The 23,432-nt window shown below is 40.5% G+C and overlaps 1 protein-coding gene across 1 annotated transcript in view; it reads right to left on the reverse strand.

Annotated features, from left to right (window-relative positions):
- Positions 1–23,432, reverse strand: part of CAMTA1 (calmodulin binding transcription activator 1) — a 689,419-nt gene that overhangs the window by 658,378 nt on the left and 7,609 nt on the right. The window contains exon 2 of the mRNA XM_087820144.1: positions 3,173–3,242. Within this exon, the coding sequence (XP_087676270.1) occupies positions 3,173–3,242 (70 nt within the window). The remainder of the gene's footprint in view (positions 1–3,172; positions 3,243–23,432) is intronic.

Genomic DNA, 23,432 nt, shown 5'->3' on the forward strand with positions numbered 1-23,432 from the left:
TTTTTTAAAAAGTTTGCTATGGAACCAAAGGAGTATTCAACTAAGAAGTTCATAGAAAGTTCTGTATTAATTACACCCTGTAAAACCCTTGTAATTTCATGTGCTTATGCATGCACCCTACACTTTATCCCCCAAGGGAGGGACCACGAGCCAACAGACTTTAAAGCACAGACGACCAAATCCCATGAGCCTTTACCTCCCTTCCCTTCTCTCTGCCCCTAAAGTGATTTAATTCTTTTTTTTTTATTATTTCCCAATTCTGAAATTAGAAAAGAAATTCTAAAATCTATACTCAATTCAAATATTCACCATTTACAGGGTGTCTTTTATGAAAACAATGCTGTGCTAGGTGCCCAATCAATGGCATACTCTGAATTGTGTGTCTAGTCATATCACTAAGAAAACTACTTAAAATATAATTTTGAACTACAACAGAATATTAAACCTCAGCTTCTATTTGTATGTTTGTGATCACAACCTTGATATCAATCATCTGTCCTTTTAGCCTCTTTGAGGAACCAGCTGTCCCTGCGATATATAAAGCGTATCTATGTACAGTGTGTCTACTCGTGTGGGGGGGGGGTGGGGGGGGAGAGAGGGGTGGAGGGAAAGCGAGCGAGAGAGACTTCTCAACAGCACAAGTAACTGCTATAGAAAAGCCTCCTGTCTTCCACTCTGATACGGAATCAGGCCGAGGTGAATCGGCCGAAGGCTTTTAAAGAGGGAAAGGAGAATGGCTGTGCAAGCACTGTCTCAATCAAGTTTCTAAATATAGCATTATGGGGATGTACAGCCATGGGTTCAAAAGGAATAGAAGTATGACAGGCCAATGAGTTCCCCTTAATCAGTTTTTAAACTGTGCTATTTCCAGAATTTGAGGTTCATGCTGAATATAAACTGGATGTTTTTAAGAAACATAACAATGGGTAAATTTTCCCACTGTGCATTAAGAAGATGGCAATTTTAATACTGGGGGGAAAATATTAGGAACTCAAATAGGCAAAATAAAACTATTTTCAAATTTCCGTCTTTCCATTTAAAAGTATGATAAAATGTAACCTTGCTTTTCCAATGGAAAAGAACTGTTCACATGGCATACTGTATAAAACTGTGTTTTTAAGTTAAGAGCTGCTTTTTCATATTTTTGAAATAACTAGACATGATATAATAATTAGACAAATGCATGTGTCAGTTTTTAAATCCTTGTCTCAGTACCAGGATTGTAATAGTACCTTGAGTTAACAGTAACTGTGACGTATACACTGGTTTCAACTACATCTCAGTACTTAATGCAAATAGTTGAACTCTAACGCTGCGGAACAGAAGCACCAACTACATCCAGCAAAGCACTTCATTATCATTATCTAGCATAATACTCATGTGTGATATATGACTTTAGGAAAGTGTTTTCTAACCTCCTGCACAATAAAAGTAACTAGTGAAGCTCCTGAAATTTTCAGATGGTTTGCTTGGCTGACGGCTATAATTCCAGAGAATGAACCATCCTTTCCAGTCAACCTTCAAATATTTGCCAAATAATAATTTCAGAGACACAGTATAATTTAACTAAAACTTTCTAAAATATACAAAAATGCTCATTCACTTAATCAGGCAAAATGCAGAATTCCCGTTTTCATGTTTTATTTCTAAAAATTGAGATTCACAGTGCTAAATCCTTTATTTAAATCCAAAGAGATCTATTTGACCTTTTCATTGGAACACACTGTTGACTTCTGCAAAGTAAATTATAACTATATTAACTCTAAACTGGAAATAATGCATCCATTTTATTTTGATTCATAATTAATAAAAATTAAATAATTTTGGTTCTGTGAATAATTACAAACACTACTATTCAATCACTATGATTAATCTCTCAACCTCTAGACCAAGCTGCTGAAAATAAGTCGGTATTTAACAGTGTATCAAATTGCTAGATCTTATCGGGAATATATGTGATCAACAACTTGGAGTGGTAAAATTAAAAGGAAGCTCTACAATTTTCTGTTTAGCTCTAATTATTATGTGCTTAGATTTAATTAGTAGGATAGGAACTGATTCAGGAAAACATAACCACATATTGTTCTATTCGTGTCAGCACAGTGCTCACAGCAGCAAATATTGCCATTTCTAATGTAAGACCTTCAAATAACTATTCATCCAAAATATATACTAATTAAGCACCAACTATGTGCCAGCATTGGTAGGATTCCTCTTTATTTTTTTCCAAAGAGATTCTCCAAAATGAATTAAACTCAGTTGCAATTATCCAAAAGATATTTAAAGGCTAAGAAAAAAACACAGGGTTTGGTAGAAAAACATAACTAGTTTTGCTATTTGATAACCCCTTTCCACTTCTTAGAGTGTGTGATCATCAAATCTTACCCTTTCCATTTTTAGGTGGCCTAGAGTTACCCTTTTTTCTGTCAATCATATTGTCAAATCTCTGATCCAGGTTTAGGTCAACTTATAACCCAGGTTCAATAAGCTTCTATTTATCTGTATTTACATTTTGATTAAAAAACATGTTGGGAGGGGAAAATAAAGTGGGGGCAGAGAAGCTTTGCAATCGACTACTTCAATTTGAGTGTGAGGGCATCTTCTCCTGCTCCATTCCATTCCATGTCAATTTGAACTGCACATGATCAGGTAAATTTATTTTCTACTATTTCTGAGGGAGTAAACATTTGTGGGACTCACTCTCTCATTTAATCCTCACAAGAACTCATCAGGGCATAATTACCCCCATTTTACAAATGAAGGGCCAGAGGTTCAGATTAATTTGCCCAGATCCACGGCCAGTAAGTGGCTCAAGTAAGAGTCAAACATGACCTGTGGCTTTCCTCTCGACTCCTACTCTAAGTCACCTGGAATTTGACAACAGAGTTACAGAATCATTGTTTTAGTATCTAACATTTGCAGAGTGCTTTGAATTTCCCGTGTGGTTAAACCCTTTGCCTTTTTTAATCCTCAGAGAAATGTTACAAGGGGAGTATTATTTTGCTACCCCCAGAAGGATTAAGTAACTCATCTAAGATCACACAGCAAGTTACAGGCAGAACTCAGGTCTTCTAAATCCTGAGCACAGGCTATTTCCTGCACTACAGTGATGGCAATACTCTTGCTGCCAAGCCCACCCCTTCCTGTAAGTCAAAAGCTTTTCGAATCCTACCTTCTAGAGGTGGCACGGTGTTGAGAACACAGTAGGTGCTAGTTCCGCAGAATACACTTTGGGAAACGCTCTAAGGAAACAGAAAATAAAATGTAAAACTAATCTTTGAAAAAGATATACACTGGCTCTTCTGTGGTCTTCCTGCCAAAGACGTACAACCTGGATCTAGTCATGAGGAAACATCAGACAAACCCCAAATGTGGAACAGTCTACAAAATGACTGGCCTGTACTCTTCAAGACTGTCAAGGTTATAAAAGTCAAAGACTGAGAGGACTGCTGTATATCAGAGACAGAAGAGACAACCGAGTGGGCCCAGGGTTTTCTGGCTGGACCTTCCTCTACAGAGACTACCACTGGGTCAACTGGCACAATGGGCGTAGCATCTGAGGGTGAGATGGGAGAAATGTCTTGCTTCCTGATTTTGATTACAGTTTTGTAGTTATAAAGAATGTTCTGGTTTGTAGGAAATACAAAAGAATTTGAGGGGGGATGAAACATAGGCAGCTTATCCTCACATAGTTCAAGGGGGAAAAAGTTCTTTGTACCACACCTACATTCTTCTGTAGGCTTGAGTGTTACAAAATTTAAAATCTATGTGTGTGGAAAAAGAGATATGCTGGGAACATGTGTTACTTATAAAAAATTTTAAATAGGAAGCATATGTGCTGTTCATAGTGAGTTTTTACTAAGAACCAATGCCATATTCATTTTGCAATTCAGTCCATAGACAACATTATTAAACATTTCCCAACAGTAAGCCCAGTACCCAACTCATTCAAAAGAATCTACTGAGGACCAACTAACAGTATGGCACGTGTAGCAGGTCAGGAAGAAGTTGAAGAAAGGGCTCTGCTCTCAGGCTGCTTCATGTAGATAAAATTAAGGTTTGCATACAAAAACCTACACAACCGTAACTTTTAAAAAAGGAAAAACATTTTCTGTGAGTCTCGCCAGCCAATTATTTTCAGTCCAAATATCCTTTACTCTTGGTTGCAGTATTAAATAAATTTTTAGGTTATTCATCCTGCATTACAAACCACATATTTATATTCTAAGAAAACCAAAGATTGTTTAGAAGTTGAACCACCACCTCAACGTTTCACATTTACAATATAAATAGCTCAGTTCTCTCACTTACTAGCTGCCCTTGGCAAAGTAATTTAACCTCTGTATTACCTCACCAAAAAAGGTAGAGAGGACACCCCTCTGTCCTAGCTCCTGGGGTTGTTGGGAAAGCTAAATGGGATAAAACATGCAATAGTGCTTTAAATCCAAAAGTACCACACCAATAAGAAATGTCACTATGGTCAACAAGGATAATCTCCAACAATGTTAACATTTCAGAGGAACAAACTGAGGATGGCCTGAATTTTGGGGCCAAAAAAAGAGAGCTGAAATCTGATTAACGTTGACTTCCATGAATTTTTCATTTTCCTCCTTATATTCACAAACAAGTGCCTCGCCATACGTAAGTCCTTCTCCACAATGGGACTTCTAGCTACAGGGTAAGCATCAGCTCCCTAATTACTTATTTTATGTTTCTAGAAAGTTCTTGTTCCAGGGCTTTTACTGGCCTATTTTATTTAATCAATAGTGGTAACTGATTGGCAACCTGTGGTAGCATCTGTAGTAACATCTGGGCCTGAGGACTCTTCCTATGAACTATGGGGAAACCTCAGACTCCATGTACCCTTTGGGAAATTCAACCTGTTTCTTCCCATGACGATGAGCGTGGAATTGTAGCACACTATGAAAAGCGGCTCATATAAAGTCAGCAGTAATCTGACTTCACGGAACACGTGCAAGAGCTGCCAGTAATAGCTTTCTAACCACATTAATGCAACAGCTCATCTTAATGTGGCTTCTGAATTGAAACTTGAAATTTTATGATGTTAAAAAAGATGTCTTATACTCAAGGCTTAACATTTTCTGGCTTCCTACTACCAAAATAAGGTAGCATAAGTTTACCACTTATCAAGACATTTTAACAATGGTCTTAACATCAAAAGTTTTACAAATCACTAATATGTGCAGTGGGACACACTAATAAATGGCTTCCCAAAAAAATGACTTTTACACCTATCATCGAAGTTTGATGATAGGTAAATAAGTGGTAAAATATACCAAATCAGAAGAATTAAGCACCAAAAATAACATGTAAGAGAAATATCACAACCAACCAACCAACCACAATCTCTCTACAGCACCGGCATAATAAACAGTCTTAATAGTTTAATTTAACCACGATAGAAATTCACTCACACAAGTTGAGAGTGAAACTGAATGTCATTCGATCCTCAAAATAACCAGGTTCTCAAAACAAATAAGCCTAAAACACAAGGGAACTCACCTAAGAAATGGCTACCTTGTATTAAATAATCAGGGCCGGACTCTGAGTTAGGTCCTTTCACTGGACCCCTTGAGATCTGTTTATGATACCCAGCGGAAGTGGCCCCCAATTTGAGAGTCTGGAGTGCTGGAGTCCTGTAACCCAGTTCCACCAGCCCCAGCTGAGAAGTCTGGGCAAACAGGTGACCTCTGCCCACAGAACAGCGTGGAAGGGGAAAAGCACAAGCTCAACGTCGGAGAGGTCTGAGTTCAAGTCCTCCCACTGCTCTCCTTGGCTGCCTCTGAATTCCAACTCAGACCTCTGGCTCTTCAGGAGACTTCTCCCACTGACTGAGTTAGGCCCTGCTGGTGCTGTCTAGTAGACTTTAGTAAAATGCATGCCTCTTTACAGTAACTCCTTCAATTTGTTCTTCAAACATCAAAGAGTACCTAATCAGACACCGTCCTAGGAGCTGTGACCCAACAGTAAACAGGACAGACAAAGGTCCTACCCTTGTGGGATGCATGTCCAGCAGTGGAGTACGAGTGGTGTAAGGGAGATAAATGCTGTGAAAGAAAGAAAATGGGGTGCTGTGACCAGGTAAAACACCAGGCGGGGGAGCACTGTTTCTGAATGTATATCCCTGCATGGAGCATCAAGAAACCTGGATTCTCTCACTAACCAGATGTGTGGTTCTCAGCTGGGCTGCACAGTAGTCATTCCAGGGATATTTTTTACATTCTGATCCCAGGCTGCAATCCTGACCAGTTAAATAAGAACATACGGGGCCCTGCCAGCGTGGCTCAGTGGTTGAGCATCGACCTATGAACCAGGAGGTCACAGTTTGATTCTTGGTCAGGGCACATGCCCGGGTCCCAGGCTAGATCCCCAGAAGGGGGCATGCAGGAGGCAGCTGATCAGTGACTCTCATCATTGATGTTTCTCTCTCTCCCTCTCCCTTCCTCTCTCTGAAATCAGTTTAAAAAAATATTTTTAAAAAAAGAATGTGTGGGGATGGAACCCAGGCATCAGGATTTTTTAAAGGTTCCCAAGTGATTGCAAGATGTATCCAAGGATGGGGACCACTGAAATAGTTGTGTGAATCTGGGCAACTCTCTGCAGTGGGAGGTTGACCATGAGCAGTGCATCTCCATCTTTAATGTGCATGCGGGTCATCTGAGAATCTTAAGAAGCAGGTTCTGATTCACAGGTCTGAGCAGGGCCTGCATTGTACCTCTAAAGCCACCTGGGGAAGCCCAGGCCACAATTTGAGGCCACACCTTGAGTATCAGCAACTAGATCACCTAGAAGATCAGGAATTCGATCTAAAAAGGACCCTTCCAGGCCCTTCTTTTACCTCTGTAACTTTCTAAATAAACTCTCTCTTATTAAAAAAAATAATTATAAAACTAAAAAAATGAAAAAGACACTTCCAGTCCTAACATTCCTCAACCACACAATTCCACGAATTCCTAATGGATGAAAAAAGTACTTCTGTGTGTTAACACAGACCAATACAAAACTGTATCAGAACATCCAAGCAAGATAATTAAAAGAAACTATAGGGATAATTATTATAATGTCTCTAGAAGTAGCCAAGAGGGTAAATACAGTCATTCTAGAAAATACATCCCCTGCTTTAAAAAGCACACTATTGAGTTGGAGGCAATATTTTTAAAAATGGGATATAAAGAGCCCTAGCCAGGTGACTCAGTTGGTTGGAGGGTCATTCCAAACACCAAAAAGGTTGTGGGTTTGCTTCCCAGTCAGGACACATACCTAGGTTGCAGTTTCCATCCCCAGCTGGCGTACGTATGGGAGGCAACCAGGTTGTTCTTTCCCTCACATCAATGTTTCTCTCTCCCCCCCTCCACCCATCTTCCTCTCTCTCTAAAAAATCAATTTAAAAAAAAAAAAACATATCCTCGGTGTGGATTTAAAGAAACTGGAATGAAGAAATAATACACGACTTATTAAGGGCTAACACAACTTATTAAGGGCTAACACGAGGGGCAGACAGTAGCAGTACAGAAGCTCAGTAACTGCTTGTGTACCAAGCACAAGTCTTTGGAGACGTCAACTGTTTTATTCATTTTTGTCTCCTTCAGGACGTTACACATAGCCACATTCTTTATGTATGTATATAGTCTTTGGATGTTGGAATAAATGAAACAAAATGCTATGTAATAAGAAGTGATTACAGGCTTTTGAACAGAGAAGTAGCATGATGAAAACTGTATTTAAAGTTCTTTGAAATAAGGACTGAGAATGTTTAAGTCTCCATAGAGTCCCTTTAAAGCTAATTGAGGGCCCACAGAGCTTATTAAATCAAAGACGGAGAGAGGCCACACTGAATGCAATAAACCATTTGTATCAATTAGAAGTGATGCACTGTAAAAAACTTTCTCATATATTTTACCATGACGTGAACTGATTCTTAAAATTCACTGGTCAATACACATTACATGGCATATAAATAATCAAAATTAAGCAGAGTCCAAAATCCTTAGCACTTTCACTAAACTCACCAGTTTTGCCTAGCATTCAAGGCATCATGCCTAGATCAATTAGGGAGGCTAACTCAGAACAAACTGTATCATGGCTCAAATACCACAAATATTTACTTCTTGCTCGTGTAAAGTCCCAAACAGGTGTGCCCGATCAGCAGCAAGCTCTCCTCCAAGCAGAGGCTCTGGCACTGACGCTCCCTCCATCCTGTGGCAGGAGCCCTCCTAGGTCACTGAGTTCTTCTGCACCAGCCAGCAGAGAGGAAAAGGGCACAGACAACTGTGCCTGGAGGGTTTTACAGGCCAGGCCTGGAAGTGGCCCACTTTTCTGCTCTCTCTGCTCCATTGGCTAGAATTTGGCCACAAAGCCACACCTAACTGCAAGGGAGGCTGGGAAATGCAGTCTGGCTTCATGCCCAGGAAGAGGAGATGGAGCTTGTGATCCGCTGGCAGTCTCTGCCACAGTGCCATATGTAATTGGGTTTTTTTAATTACAGAATAGTCATTCCTTTCAGAAATGTCTTCTGTTAACCTACAACTCCACCTTTCATCCCTAAAGCCCATTCAGCATCTAAAACCAACCTAGTAGTTTTCTTCTCCAATAAATATTTTTCTAACATATTCAGAATAAGACTATAACAAGGGCACCCTTAAAGGGTTGTCTGGCTTTTCATTCTGTTACCTCCGGTATTTAGTGGCTGGCTAATAATAGCTCAACTATTTTTTAAATTCATGGAGGAATGACATTCCCAGAAGTGCATGGAAAGGAAAGAGAGTGGTCCCATCTCTTGCCCTGGTGGTGGCTGAGATTTATTGAAGGCCATCAGTCATCTTAAGAACCTCTCTCCCTCTCCTAAGACCACCCTGAGTTGCCACCCATCCTCTGGTCCCTGAACAACTAAGCAAATTTAGCTACTTTAGACCCACTAAAAACTAAGAGGGTGAAAATACTCACCAGTGCTCACAGAACTGACATTCACAGTTATGGCTAGAGTACTGGCCTGCTATAGAAAAAGGGGCACAGGATCTGTCACAGGCCACAGCGGGGCTAATGACCTGAGCCTGGAAAACCAACATGTACTCCTAAACGTAAGTCACTTCACCCTTTTTCTGAACCACGAAAGTGGGGGGACATGTGGCACAGCACAAATATATTTTCTGCTCATATTACCTCTTTTCAAGAAGTTTAAAATATACCATAAGTGCTACTATAATAACCTTCGCAACATTCCTATGGGATAGAGACAAAATTAAAGTGTGTACCCAAGTTAAAAGGGAAAAGTCTGATAGGTGGCTGACTTCATACTACGAAGGCGGCTAATAAAAAAGTGAAGCAGTAACCTCTACGGTATTTGGGGCACAAACCATTTTAGGCTCTCAAATTGAGTTCAACACCTAGAATTGAGTTCAAAAGCAAACAAGTAGCTAAAAGAGACCACAAAACTGCTGAAGTCCTAAGAAGCTTACACAGGAATTAATACTACAATAGTTCAAGCCTGATTTATGACCTGAGAAATCACATTAATTGATTCACTATTACCAGATTCATGTAAAGCGTATTTAAAGTGATTTCAGAATGAAAAAATTATTCTTTCTAGATATGAATCACAGTATCATCAGAACTTTCATAAATTTAATTTGGCTAGGAAGTCAGTATACTCAATATTCTGAAAATAATCAAAGAGCACTTATTAAACGTCCATATCTGTACAAATACATTCCAGTAGAGCATCTTCAGAAAAGGCCACACAGAATTTAAAATGACATTGTTTCAGGCAGCACTTTTCATTAGCAGTACCAAAGATGACAATTTTTTAAAGTCCTCAAAGAGAGAGTACTGCAGAATATCAACAAAATCAACCGAACAAAGCTGCCATTCTATCTGATATTATGCACGCATAACAAGAATTTTCACACAGAAAATCTTGCTGTGGTCCCCGGGGTAGCAGAGCAGACATCATGCCTACCCTAGAAAAGGAGACGCCAAGGCACAGGCACAGATGCTTGCCAAGGGCACTGGCCAGGAAGAAGCAGAGTGAGAACCGCGAGCAGGCCCCCCACCCTACTCCTGCGCTGTTTGAACAAGAACACAGGCCCTCTCCCTAATAAGGTGCTAGTGCTTCCCCAAAGACACAATGCAAATGTCTGGGTAGAAAACCTCTGCAAATCACTGACAGAAAAGCTACAGCACTGAGAAGACACTAAGGACACTGAGGTGTATCGAATGTACCCTGAGGAATATCAAACACTATCTCGTAATCTAAGCTGGGCTCACCACCCTGAAGGAAGGCAAGTTCAGAACTCCTGCATACACCTTGGTGTCCATCTGGTAGAAAGACTTCCCCTCGCCTTCCAACACTTTTTGGTTCATGAACCACAGACCACCCATCACCTATCACTACTTGCTACTGCCCAAAAACCTAAAAGCTCATCAAAGCTAAAGGAGAGAATGGCTCTGACTCTCATAGAAAAGCAATGAGGCATGAGCCTAGAAAATGGCAGCCACACTCCCCAAATGGAACTCAGCTCCATGGGAAAATCACCTAATCCATGCATAGCCAGAACCAGTAAGGAAGCCAAGATACACTCTGAGGCCAAGAGATTTTTACAAAGTCCACCCACAAAAGCTCACATACTTCACTGTGAGAAGGGCTCCCCGATCTGTACTCCCAGCCTGATTACCACTGAACTACTCACAGTTCTAATAAGTGTAATTATCAGGCTGCCAAGCCCAGAGAAGATCAGAAGCAACACCAGAGAGAAAAGGACAGCTAAAAAGTGACAGAGCGGGAGAAGCAAAGAGTGCAAGGAATAGCAAGGACGGATTTAAAAGAATAAAAATAAAATAAAAACTGGATACAAGGACGTGAAAGGTATAGCAGTTTGGGGTCATTTATCATAAAAGCAAACACTCTACACAAAAGGCTCTAAAAATATCACGGTATTAAGTAAAGGCCAGTTCAATAACTCAGTACAACACAGTGAACCCAAGTTAACAAGGGACATGGACGTTCATGTCCATGTGTTCTACGGAACATGGGAAAAGGAGCCCAGTTAAGGCCACCCGTCTGCATACCACTTTACATGCTGTAAGATACTTCCATGTGTAATACCTCACTTGATCCTCAACATCATCATAAGGCAAGAAGAACAGACACCTCCACTAGCCAGGAATTTGCTGGTAAGTAATTCAACTTTAGCAAGGCAAAGGATTTACCAATGCCAATTATTGGTAAATGTACCCAATGTACACAGTCTGTTAATTTGGCACCTACCCCCCTTGTCAGAATGGAGAGGGCAGGAAGGCTTCACCAACCCTGCAACCTTCCCTGCAACTTCACCTCCCAAACTTCCCTCTCTAAAAGCTCCCACCCTGCTATCTGCATCCCACGGGGCCTCTTTCTTAAGAACTGTTCTAGTGTCTTCTAGTGCCTGCATCCCTCTCTACTTGCAGACAAACTTCACGGTGGGTAGCCCATGATCCCCAGCTCTTGGTTAACACATAGCTTTGTGTAACCCCTCCCCTTAGATGAGTGTCAGACCTAATGACTTGCTTCTAACAACAAAATATTGCACAGGTGATGGAATGTCACTTCTGTGATAAGCAACGTAGATCGTACCTTCTATCTTGCTAGCAGACTTCCTTGCTGGCTATGGCGAAGCAAGTTGCCATGTTGGAAAGGCCCACAAAGCAAGGTACTGAGGGCAGCCTCTGGCCAACAGCCCACAGGATGGAATCGTTTAAATAAGTGTAAGCTTGGCAGAGTATCCTTCCCCAGTCAAGCTTTCAAATGAGACCCCAGCCCGACCAACACCTTGAGATCAGGCTTGTGAGACCCTGAAGCAGCACACCTAGCAAAGCCCTGCCTGAACTCCTGACCCACAGGATCAGGTGATAAATGTGTCTGTTCTAAGTCACTAAGTTTGGTCATTTGTTACTGCAGCAATAGATAATACACTACAATCCATCAGGTCCCAGGGATTTCTTTTCTCAACTTGGACTTGATCAATCATTTCACTATCATTTTTACCAGCACTCTGCATTTACCACAAAATCCTTGAAAGAATTATCTACCCTCTTGCTACCTCTTTCTCATTCTCTCAACTCACTACCAAATTGACAAAATCATTAACTGATTCATTCATTCTCTTAACCAACAGGCACTGTTCTGGGAAGAGGTATAGCAATGAGCAAGACAAACAAAGTCCCTACTTTCATGAACTTTATATACTCTACCAGAGGCTGTGCTGGCATATCTCTAGCTGCCCCTCCAGATCTACTCACCACCCTTCTCCACCCTGCCCTGTGCCAAGGAGGCTGACCTCTATGGGTTCCATAACCTAGGCTCCTTTGCCCTCTGAAAGTTAAATGAAGAAGAAAACAACGGGTAATATGAATTACTTTAACCCACATTTCCAATGTCATATTGCATACGAACATGCTAAGGCTACTTCAATTACATCTGCCCAATGCCATTTAATTACCCAGTTAGAACCAATATATTTGCATCCAGTCTCCCTAAAACATATCCCTCCTGTATTCCCTTTCCTAGTTAATGGCCTCACCTAACTCCAGTTGAGGTTCAACTCTTCATCCCTGAAGGCCCACAGTCAGTCAGTCACAAAATTTTGTCTCTCTCACACACATACACACACCTCAGTCACACTAACTCCTTTCTCCAACCCTTTGCTACAGACATTCTTGTCAGGAGCTTTTTTCACAACTCCAGTTCTTCCTCACTGCTCATTCATTCACTAAACCAGCAAACATTATTAAGCCCATCCTAGGTGCCAGGTACTCAAGTCTCTGACCTCAGAAGATGTACATCTAATTGAAGGAGAAAGAAAAGTGAACAGCAATTCTAATACAAACTAAAATATGCTATGAGCAGGAAAACCATGGAGTGCTTCGGGTGCACACAGGAAAGACACACACTCCAAGCTGAAAAGAAAGGCAAGGTCAAGAAGGCTTCTCAAACAAGTCTCATTTCAGCTGAAACTCAGAGGACACGGAGGGTAAGCAAAGCAAAGTGTGTGAGAATATGCGTACGTGTGTTCTGGAGGAAGGTGCACCTTCTAAGTCAAGGCATGGCAATGTGCAAGGCCTAAAACCAAGAGAGAGCATGGTGCTCTGGCGCAATCAGAATCTAAAAAAACTGAACATGACTGGCAAATGGAGAGGAAGCTGGGAAGGTAAGCATGTGGCCCTTATTAGTACCTTCACAGAAAATTGACTTTTACCCAATCAATCCCACTCAAAAAAAAATAAAAATAAAAGCCTCCCCCAGAACAAAGAGAATATAATACAGACTCCTTGTTTGACTTTCCAAGCATCTACAACCTGACACCTACCTACTTTTCCAGGCTCATCTACACACATGCACTCGGAATTCTTGCCACACTCTGTGCCTTTCTGGCTCTGTGCCTTTGCTCCACTTCGTCTGCATGAAATTTCTCCTCCAACCACCATGTTTGCCTGTCAATGATGCCAGCCAGGTCAAATTCCATGTCCTTCAAGACTTCCCAGTTCCTACCAGAGCCTGACTACAGCATGCATTATGACCAGCCTTGAATCAGTTACATCTACATCTGCTCCCCTGCAAATGGGAGGCTTCTAGAGTATGTAGGAACTGAAGTGAATCTTAATCTCAAAGACGAGAGAAAATGTTCAGAAAAATATTCAATTTACCAATCCTGCATTCCTAAGAAGCCAAACACAGAAGGTCACGAAAAAATAATTATCAAATTATACTAATACAATCAATCAAAAGTCTAAATTTCTGTATGTTTTCATATATGTTTTATTTGTCTCTATATAAAAAGAGCTGCACGCTGCCTCATAAGATTAAAAAACAGTAAGTGAATAAGCTCAGAAAGGTTGAGTTACTTGCTTAAAGTCACAAGATACTTAAGGGGCACAATGAAGACCAGAATCAAGTCTTCAGATACTCTTTCTCAAAAACTATAAACAGCCATAATATAATCAGAGTGTCCCCATGCATCTCACTAACCAGCTCATCCAATTACCTGGAACTTCTTTCCCTCATTTTTCCCTCAATTAATTCCCATTTTCCTTCATAACTTAACTCAAGAATCCTCCCCCAGCCTCTCAGATTAGTCAAATCCCTTTATGATACACTGTACTTCCCTTCATAGCATTTATCTCTTCACAGCACTGTATGAGTTGTAATTTCGCATGGCACCTTGATTAATGTCAATATCCCCATTAACTCCACGAGGACAGGACTATGTCTGTCCTTCTCTGCACCTGGCATTTCATTATTATTTGCTGAGTAAATTTGAATTAAGAGTATAACAGTAACCAACATTCACATGGCCCCCATAGGACTACAAGATCCTAAAATCTCTCCGACACTTCCAATAATAATAATAATAATAATAATAGTAACAATTATATAAGTTTTAATGTCACAGTTTTGTTGTAAATAGTCTAAGTCTTTGGTAATTATATGTTCATATATGGAACCTGTTAATTCTCTATTAATCAGAATAAGAGTTAACCAGCATACCACAATTTTTCTAAACATTCAAGACATCAGCAAACTTTCACATCAAAAGGACACATACTGAAAGAAGCCAGTCTATAGGCTGTATGAATTAGCTATTTGCTCTCTTGGAACCTGAAAAGTCCAATTCCAGCCTAATAGAGAATTACAGTGTCTCACCAAGGCAACCTACTGTGGTAATAAATTAAAACCAAAAAAAAATTTTAAGGCAAGATGCTTGGATGCTTCAGTTAGCCCGTAGTTCCCTAGCAAATAGTAGATCCATAAAAAGGCTTTAGACTCCCCAAACTGATCCAAAGATTTAACATAATCCCTATCAATATCAAAACTGCCTTTTTTTGTAGAATCTGACATGCTGATCCTAGAAATTCAAGGGACCTAGAATAGACAAAACAATCTTGAAAAAGAATGGAGAAGGAGGATAGACATCTCCCAATTTCAAAACTTACTACAAAACTACAGTAGTGGTACTGGCATAAGGATAGATATACAGATCAGCAGATCAGAATCAAGACTCCACACATTTATGGTCAACTGATTTTTGACAAGAGTGCCAAGATACTTCAATGGGGAAAGAATGGTTTTTTTCAACAAATGGTGCTGGGACAACTGGATATCCCCATGCAAATGACACTGTAAGCCTACCTACCTCACAACATATATAAAAATTAACTCAAAATGAATCAGAGACCTAAATGTAAGCTAAAACTATAAAACTCTTACAAAAAGACATAGATATAAATCCTCATGACCTTGGATTAGGCAATGGTTTCTTAATTATGACAGCAAAATCATTAGCAACAAAAGAAAAAGCATAAACTGAACTTGATTGAAATTTAAAACTTTTGTGCTTCAAAAGACACTATCATGAAAGTGGAAAGACAGCCCACAGAATGGGAGAAAATATTTGCAAATCATATATTTGATACAGGACTGCTATCCAGAATGTATAAAGAACACCTACAACTAACAATCAAAAAACAAATGAGTCAATTCAAAAATGGGCAGAGGACATTTCTCCAGAACAGACATATAAATGGCCAATAATCATACGAAAAGACATTCAATAACATTAGTCATTAGGAAAATGCAAATCAAAACCAGAATAAGGGGAGTGCAGGAGGCAACTAATCAGTGACGACTCTGTCATCATTGATGTTTCTGTCTCCCTCTCCCTTCCTCTCTGAAATCAATAAAGATATATTTAAGAAGAAAAAAACAATAGCATACCACTTCACATCCACAAATATAGCTTTAATCAAAAAGACAGATGATAACAAGTGTTAGCAAGGATATGGAGAAATCAGAATCTTCAAACATTGATGGCAGGAATGTAGTATGATACAGCCCCTTCGCAAAAACAGTTTGGCAGTTCCTCCAATTAAACAGAGTTACCATATGACCCAACAATTCCAATGCTAGGTACACACCCAAGAGAACTGAAAACATATGTTCACACAAAAACATGTACACAATGTTCACAGCAGCATTATTCATAATAGCTAAAAAGTGAAAACAACTCAAATGTTCAACTGATGAATTAAAAAAATGTCGTATAGCTACACAATATTGTTCCACTATAAAAGGAACGAAGTTCTGATATATGCTATAACATGGATGAACCTTGAAAGCATTATGCTAAGGGAAGGAAGTCAGTCACAAAAGACCACATACTGTAAGATTCCATTTATATAAAATGTCCAGAATAGACAAATCCATAAAGACAGAGGAGATTACTGATTGCCTGGAGATGGGGGGAGGGAGGAAGGGAGAGTGGCTAATAAGCAGAGGTTTATTTTTGGAGTGAAGATGCTCTGTAATTAGTGGGGATAGTTGTATAAATGTGTAAACATATTAAATGCCACTGAATTATATATTTTAAAGGAATGCATTTTTATGGTATATGAATTATATCTCAATAAAGTTCTTTAAAAAGGAATCAAATCCCTTTAAGTACTAAAGCTACTTTTTTGTGTGCTTTTTTGTTGTTGTTTTTTGTTTAATCCTCACCCGAGGATATTTTTTCCATTGCTTTTCAGAGAGAGGAAGGGAGGAAGAAAGAGCAGCATTGATGTGAGAAAGACACATCGATTGGCTGCCTCCCAAACATGCCCCGACTGGGGCCAGGGATGGAAACTGCAACCCCTGACTGGGAATGGAACCTGGGACCCTTCACTGTGTGGACCAACAGTCCAACCACTGAGCCACACCAGCCAGGGCATTACAAGCTACTTTGATGGTTGTTTTTAAAACATAACATACTTTCCTCTTTTGGTAAGCAGAACAAAGTGTTGCTTTTCTGAATATACTCAAGGTCACCACTACAAGACACCAGTTACTAAGCAGCTGTGTATTCAGAAGATTCAACGGGGTACAGGCTCTTAGCCCTTAGACAGTACCTCCAAACTACTGTTCTTTCAGTCTCCCACCTGTCTACTATAACTTTGTTTCTTCCTCTACCATAAGAAATCAAGAAAAACCAGAGATTAGAGGCGGGAAGGATATGCCAAGGAAAAGCCAAACAAATGTACATACAGGTGGCCACGATGCTTAAACAGAGGCTGTTTGCTGTTTTCTTCCCCATACTCCCTCTTCCAAGGCAACGTTGCCCTTTCTTACTTTGGACACCTGTCCCCAACCTTTCGGGTTTAGTGGTCCACAACAAGGGGAAATCAAGGAAGCCCACCCAAACATCCAAACTGCGGAAAACCTCAGATGGCATTGACATCCCCCAAACGGCCTGCTTCCACCTAAGAATCCACAAAGGGCAAAGCCTGTAAAGGCCATCCCGTTCCAGTGTGTCCTGCCTACTTCACCACAGCTCAGAGCACATGCCTGGCGACAGGGGACTGCACCCGCTACTGAATTACTCCAAACACCCAGGCCTGTTGGCTGAGGACACTTGGCCTCGTATCTATAGCTACAGTGGACACACTGTCCGCAGAATGCAGAAGGTTTATCCACTACAGCAACTGGACATAGAAAATCCATTTGGGAGTTAATATTCTTTCTTTTACACTGTTTGATGGAAACAGCTGAGGTGCCAGGGACCCCCCGTTACAGTCCCTTTCTCACACAATCTCCTTACACCCTATGCCCCTCGAAAGGATCAGCAGGTCAATGGATCCTCACCAACGCTTCTTAGAGTCGGCTGGATCAAGGTGAACACTAGGCCTATGGAAAAAAAGCAATTGTCTCAGAGTCCATGGTGAGTATTTTAAATATGAGCCATGGAAACCAGTATCACATGACGGTGAGCACAGGAACCAGAGTAGGACATGCAGGAGCCCTGACTGGCCATGGCTGGCCACAATGATATGCAATTATGGGGAAGCAAAGAAGCTTCATGTAAGTGGAGAAATCTCATCTGTGAGGAGCTACAGGAAACAACAGAGATGGGGGCCATGGCATCCCAGAAGGGTTTCCAGCTCAGTCTGGGCTCCAGGAGAAATCCCTACTCCAGACTCTCTGCAGGTCTATCTCCAGACTATCTGTTTCAGTTTCGGTGCTGGGAGGCTGAGACTGCTTCTGCTCTTACGCAAAAACCACCTCCACTTAACCTAACTTGATGGCTTGTGATCCTTCAACCAAAACTGCTGCAACTGAAGTAGGGACTGCTTACCCTCCCTCTGCCCACTTTCTGTATAAATGAAACTCAGAGCCTGTTTACCACCGTGTCCGTGCATGTGTGCGAGAGTGGAGGGGGGGGGAAAGAGGGGGAAGGGAAGAAGAGAGGGGCAGTGGGGGCAGGGAGATTTTGCCACCTTATTTAAGACACAACCCCTCCTCCTCTTGGGGTAATGAAAATATTGCCATATATTTACTGTTAGGACCTCATTGTTACTTTTCTCATTAGATTTTGTTGTTGTTGTTTGTTAATCCTCACCTAAGGATATTTTCTTCATTGATTTTCAGAGAGTGGAAGGGAGAAAAAGAGGGGGAGGGGGAGAATCGAACCTGCAACCCAGGTACATTCCCTTGACTGGGAATCGAACCCTCGACCCTATGGTTCAAGGGTCACCACTCTAACCACTAAGCACACTGGCCAGAGCTCTCATTAGATTTTGAATCCATTTGGAATCTTCTTTTTTTTATTGTGGTAAAATATTTGTAACATAAAATCTACCATTTTCACCCTTTTGGAACAATTTAGTGGCATTAAATACGTTCACCTTGCTGTGCCCCATCACCACTAACCATTGTTTATTTTTAAAAGCGTTCTGAAAATCATGCCTTTCATTCTTATTAAACAAATGACTTCCGTGTATGCTTTTACCCAATGACAAGAGCAAAGAGCCTCATCAGAGCTGGGCCTATGATGAAGGCAGGCTGAGAAGATGGCAGCGGAGAGTACCCGCAACAACTTGGAGCAGTACCAGAGCAGCTAAATTCATCCTGTTCCTCTAGACATGGCCACAGAGGCTGGAAACTAAAAATACCTGGAGAGGACAGATAACAGCTGTCAAGGATATTCAGCCCAGTTAGAAAGGTTGCCACTATCACCAGATTTGCATCAGAAGACACCCATACAGGCAGCATGGGTCAGATGCAGAATAATCAGATTCAGTAGAGAAAGACTGATGTTCTTCGCCTCCCAGGACGTCTGGAATAAATCTCTGGGCCTTGAATTTGGTCAAGTAATCTACGATCAATTTCTGGAGGACCCCTAGGAAGAAAGACAAGTACTTAAAACTGTTGAGTACCCACTCACCACCCTCTGCTTGTCATATTTTCCTTTTAAGAACAACAGCTTCTATCAATAAAATTAAGTGAGGAAGAGACCTCCATCAGATGCTTTGTCAAAGCAAATAATTCAGCCAGCACCTTTCATAATGGCAGAGACAGAAAGGATCAGGCACAGAATCTTGGCAAGAACACCAGGAACATTAACATGCCCCTCAGTGGCTTTAAATATGAACAAAACTTTCAAAAAATAAATTATAGTCAAGGCATCTCCAAATGCCAGGCCTGTAGCAGCCCAGAAAGTATGCCCAAGTAAAGACCCTATATGATCAATTACAGTAGACCCATCGAAACTCCCCCATGAAATTCCCCCATCCCCACCATTTCTTAATAGAAAGTTATTTACTGAATTACTAGCAATCAATGCATTTTAATAACAGTTGTATTAATCAACTCCACGAAAAAAAACAACTAAATGAATATAAATAATATAACATTAAACATAAAAAGTCTGGGGTTAGCACTTTTCCATGTGGAATCATGCTATTTAAGTCTATTTTTCCAAAACTATGAACACTCACCCATATCAGAATAAAGTGCTTAAATGTGTCGTAGGAAGTAACAGAGCAGAATGGACAGTTTTGTGCTGTGCATCTTTTCAACAACTTTAACAATTTTTTACATTTTTTTTAAGTAAAATACTCACAATGTGTTAGACCTAAAAAATCAGGCCCTCTACCTACACCAGAAAGGAGGCACTTCAGTGACAATTCAAATTCCTCCTCCACAGCTTAAGCCAACACAGCAATTCTTGACCAGGAGCAAGTACCACAAAAGAAAAAGTGTAATGCATGGTACCAGCAAAGTGAGTCATGAAGCGAAATACCATACAGCCAACATTTTCTTACCATCATAAGTCAGGATGGGAGGGAACTTTGGAGGTCATCACTAGGGTAACCCTTTAGCAACACATGAATCCACTCACATTACCTACTAACTCATTACACAAGTGGTAAGGTCTGGGAAAAGCACGATGAGACGCAGTGCCAGAATAGAGGGTGACGAAGTAGTATCTGGTGAGGGAGAGCAGGTTGCAGAGGCCAAGGAAAGAGGCTTCTAGCACCTGGCCTCCATAGTGGCAACAGGGACAGCAGAAAATCACGCCTAGCTGAGGTCCTTAGTCCGGGTCACCAGCATTGCTGGAAGCCAAAAGAGCAGAGCCTGAGCTGGGAATCAGAGGGGCTTGGTCTAAAGGCATGTAGGAAAGCTAAGCCTTAATGGCCAGAGGACTCGTCTAGCACTGTTTGGTTCGGGCTAAGACAAAACGAGGACACTGACACTACAGCTAGTCTTCCCAATATTTAGAAATCTGATATCAAAACCCCCGACTTTTCATAAATCCCAGTGAAACACGGTTTTAAAATTAGGGAGTGTTTGAGGAGACCCTCTACCATTAAATATTCCTTTCTTCAATAATATTTACAATCAGAATCCTTCCTAGAAACTGCATTTAAATAATTTAAAACGATTCCATTCTTAGAGAAAGTGAATATCATTTACGTCACCTTCAAATGCTTATTCATGGCTCCTTGCTCTGATTTTCCCGAGTGCCCACTTAAAGGAGAATGCAAAGTAACGGACCCCCCACGACTGTTCCCCATCAGACAGCCTGGTTCAACCTGAAGAACACAGAGCTCTTGATTCACTGAAGGGTGGGAAGAGCCGGTACCTCTGAGTTGTCCTGAGCTTCCAAGTCAGCCCAGGAGCAGCACTGGGAATTAATCAAAATGGTTGCAGTTTGAATCACCTACTCTCACCATGAACTGTAACTGAGCTGCAGTGATTTCTAAATAGAATACATTCTAAATAGAAACATCTAAATGTTCCTTGGCAATTAAATATCTAGAAAGTCAACAAACCCCCAAGAAAGCAGAGAAAATGAACTTTTGTAAAGCTCACCATTCATCAACTACAGGAGGCTCGAAAGATGCCACACGCCGGAGGCTCAGCCTCCAACTCAGCCCTGGAAAGGAAAACTCCAAATAAGATTGCTTCCAGAGCGGCTCTCATGCAGCACTAAATTACAAGCGGTGACCTCCCCTGAGGAGAAACTGGAGTCAACAGCTACACCAACATATAACCTAGGGGAGATGAAACCTAACTCCAACACAAGGGCTGCTCTGCTACTTGCAGAGTAACAACTGCAACACATGGAAAATATAAGCACCTAAGAAAGTCATTTAAAATATTTCAAGAGCCTGGCCAGGTAGCTCAGTTGGTTAGAGCATCGTCCTGATATTCCAAAGTTGCAGGTTTGATCCCGGGTCAGGGAACATACAAGAATCAACCAAAGAATGCATAAAATAAGTGAAACAATAAATTGATATCTCTCCCCCCCATTCCCTCTCTCCCTTCCTCTCTCTAAAATCAATTAATATAAATAAATAAAACATTTCAAGAGCAACAAAATGCCCCCCCGAAAAATCCAAATGCATCCCAAAAGTAATCTGAGTAGAACCTAATTGAATCTCCAGGTCTAAGCTCTCTGAAATAAAGCAGATTACAACAGAAACATTCCTTTATAACAAAGGAGCCACAGCCTAGCACTCTGAACTTCATGGGAGTACAAAAATGTAGTGTCAGGATGGTCACAACACAGCTCAATCCACAAAATCATGAGATAATTAAACTGTTTTTAGGTTTCAATCAGTTTCGCCAGAAACCTTGTCCAAACTACACCGATGCGATTCAGCATCAGCAACTATAGTTCTATCGAAATAGCCCCAGCACCTTATCTCTTGTTTTACCTTTTACTGCTGATTGATTGGCTGACTGATGGTAAACTGATTTGTGCACGTGCCAGAAGGCAGCTCAGGAACACAAAATAAGAAGAGATTTAGAAAGATCGAATTCATGAATGGAAATGCTGATGTCATAGTTCAGCTCCCAGCAGAGCGCAGGGTATCCGTGAGAAAGTATATCTTTTGGGGCTGTTAAATCACCAGTCATTTAGTAAAGGAGGTAAAACAGAAAAAGCCCTTGCTCAGACCAAGGGAAGAGGAAGGGGAAAAAGAGAGACAGACAGAGACAGGGACAGAGAAGCTATATTAAACACCTTTTCTCTAAACCAAAAATGAAAAATACACTAAGTATATGCCACAAACAAGCTTAACTTCTAAGCCATGGAACTATTTCATATTATTAAAAATAGTATTTTTTAAAGATATGATTAGTTGCCGCTAAATCAGTAGGACACAGTCCCATCCCCACCTTAAATCCTTTGCCCACCATGTGCCATCTCACTCAGAAAAGAGTGCGCAATATACCCAGTTTCAGTTCTTCACTGAAAACTACCTGGCATTGCCAAACCACCCCTAACTTTAAGCAATTCTGAATATAACGGGGTGAAACTCATAACCCCACACAAGCTACTGGAATCTTTATATGAGAGGACAAAAACGCTTTTATCTTATGAGTAGTATAAACTAATAAAAAAGGTTATAAAAATTTGATTTACTCAGAACTATTAAAAGCAGCTAGTGGTGTGGGTTACTCACATTTTTCATCTCCTGGCAGAACTCAAAATACAACCAGTAATACGAACTTCTGTAAAGTTTAGACACAAGTTTCTAAAATCCTTTCATTCAAGACACTTAAATAACTGATTCCTAGATTCCTAATGTTTCCCAGGAAACGTATTATTCCACTCTTAGAAAATAAGTGACCCTCAGATCCTTGGTAACATCTCCAAAGCACAAAACTACAAGAACATTCTTCTTTACCATTTAGATGGTTTAATATAGCCATTCACCCAAAATGAATTTTTTAAAAATTTAAGCAATAAACAATTTTGCCAATAAAGACCTGAAAAAGATCTTATTAAGTTAAGATGCAAACAGACCAGATCTATCTGTAAATCTAAAATGTTAAAAGAGATCATCTCACATTGCCACGACAAATATCTTTGATAGAACATCACTACCCCCTTGTGGATTCGCAATAAAAAATCCTTATCTTCAATCTTCACTTTTTAAATGTTTCATTCTGCTGAACTTCCATTAGAGTTTACATTTTCTTCACTAAGAAGGGTTATTTCATTTCAATTACTTTTTAAAAAGAGAAAAAACACTTAACATTTTAAAATAACCAATCTCATCAACTTCTTTATCTTCTGAGCATCCCCATTTTGGAGAGTGTTCTTTGTACAACAGGG

This window comes from Miniopterus natalensis, chromosome 9, assembly GCF_054644295.1.
Source record: "Miniopterus natalensis isolate mMinNat1 chromosome 9, mMinNat1.hap1, whole genome shotgun sequence".
Lineage (NCBI taxonomy): Eukaryota > Metazoa > Chordata > Mammalia > Chiroptera > Miniopteridae > Miniopterus > Miniopterus natalensis.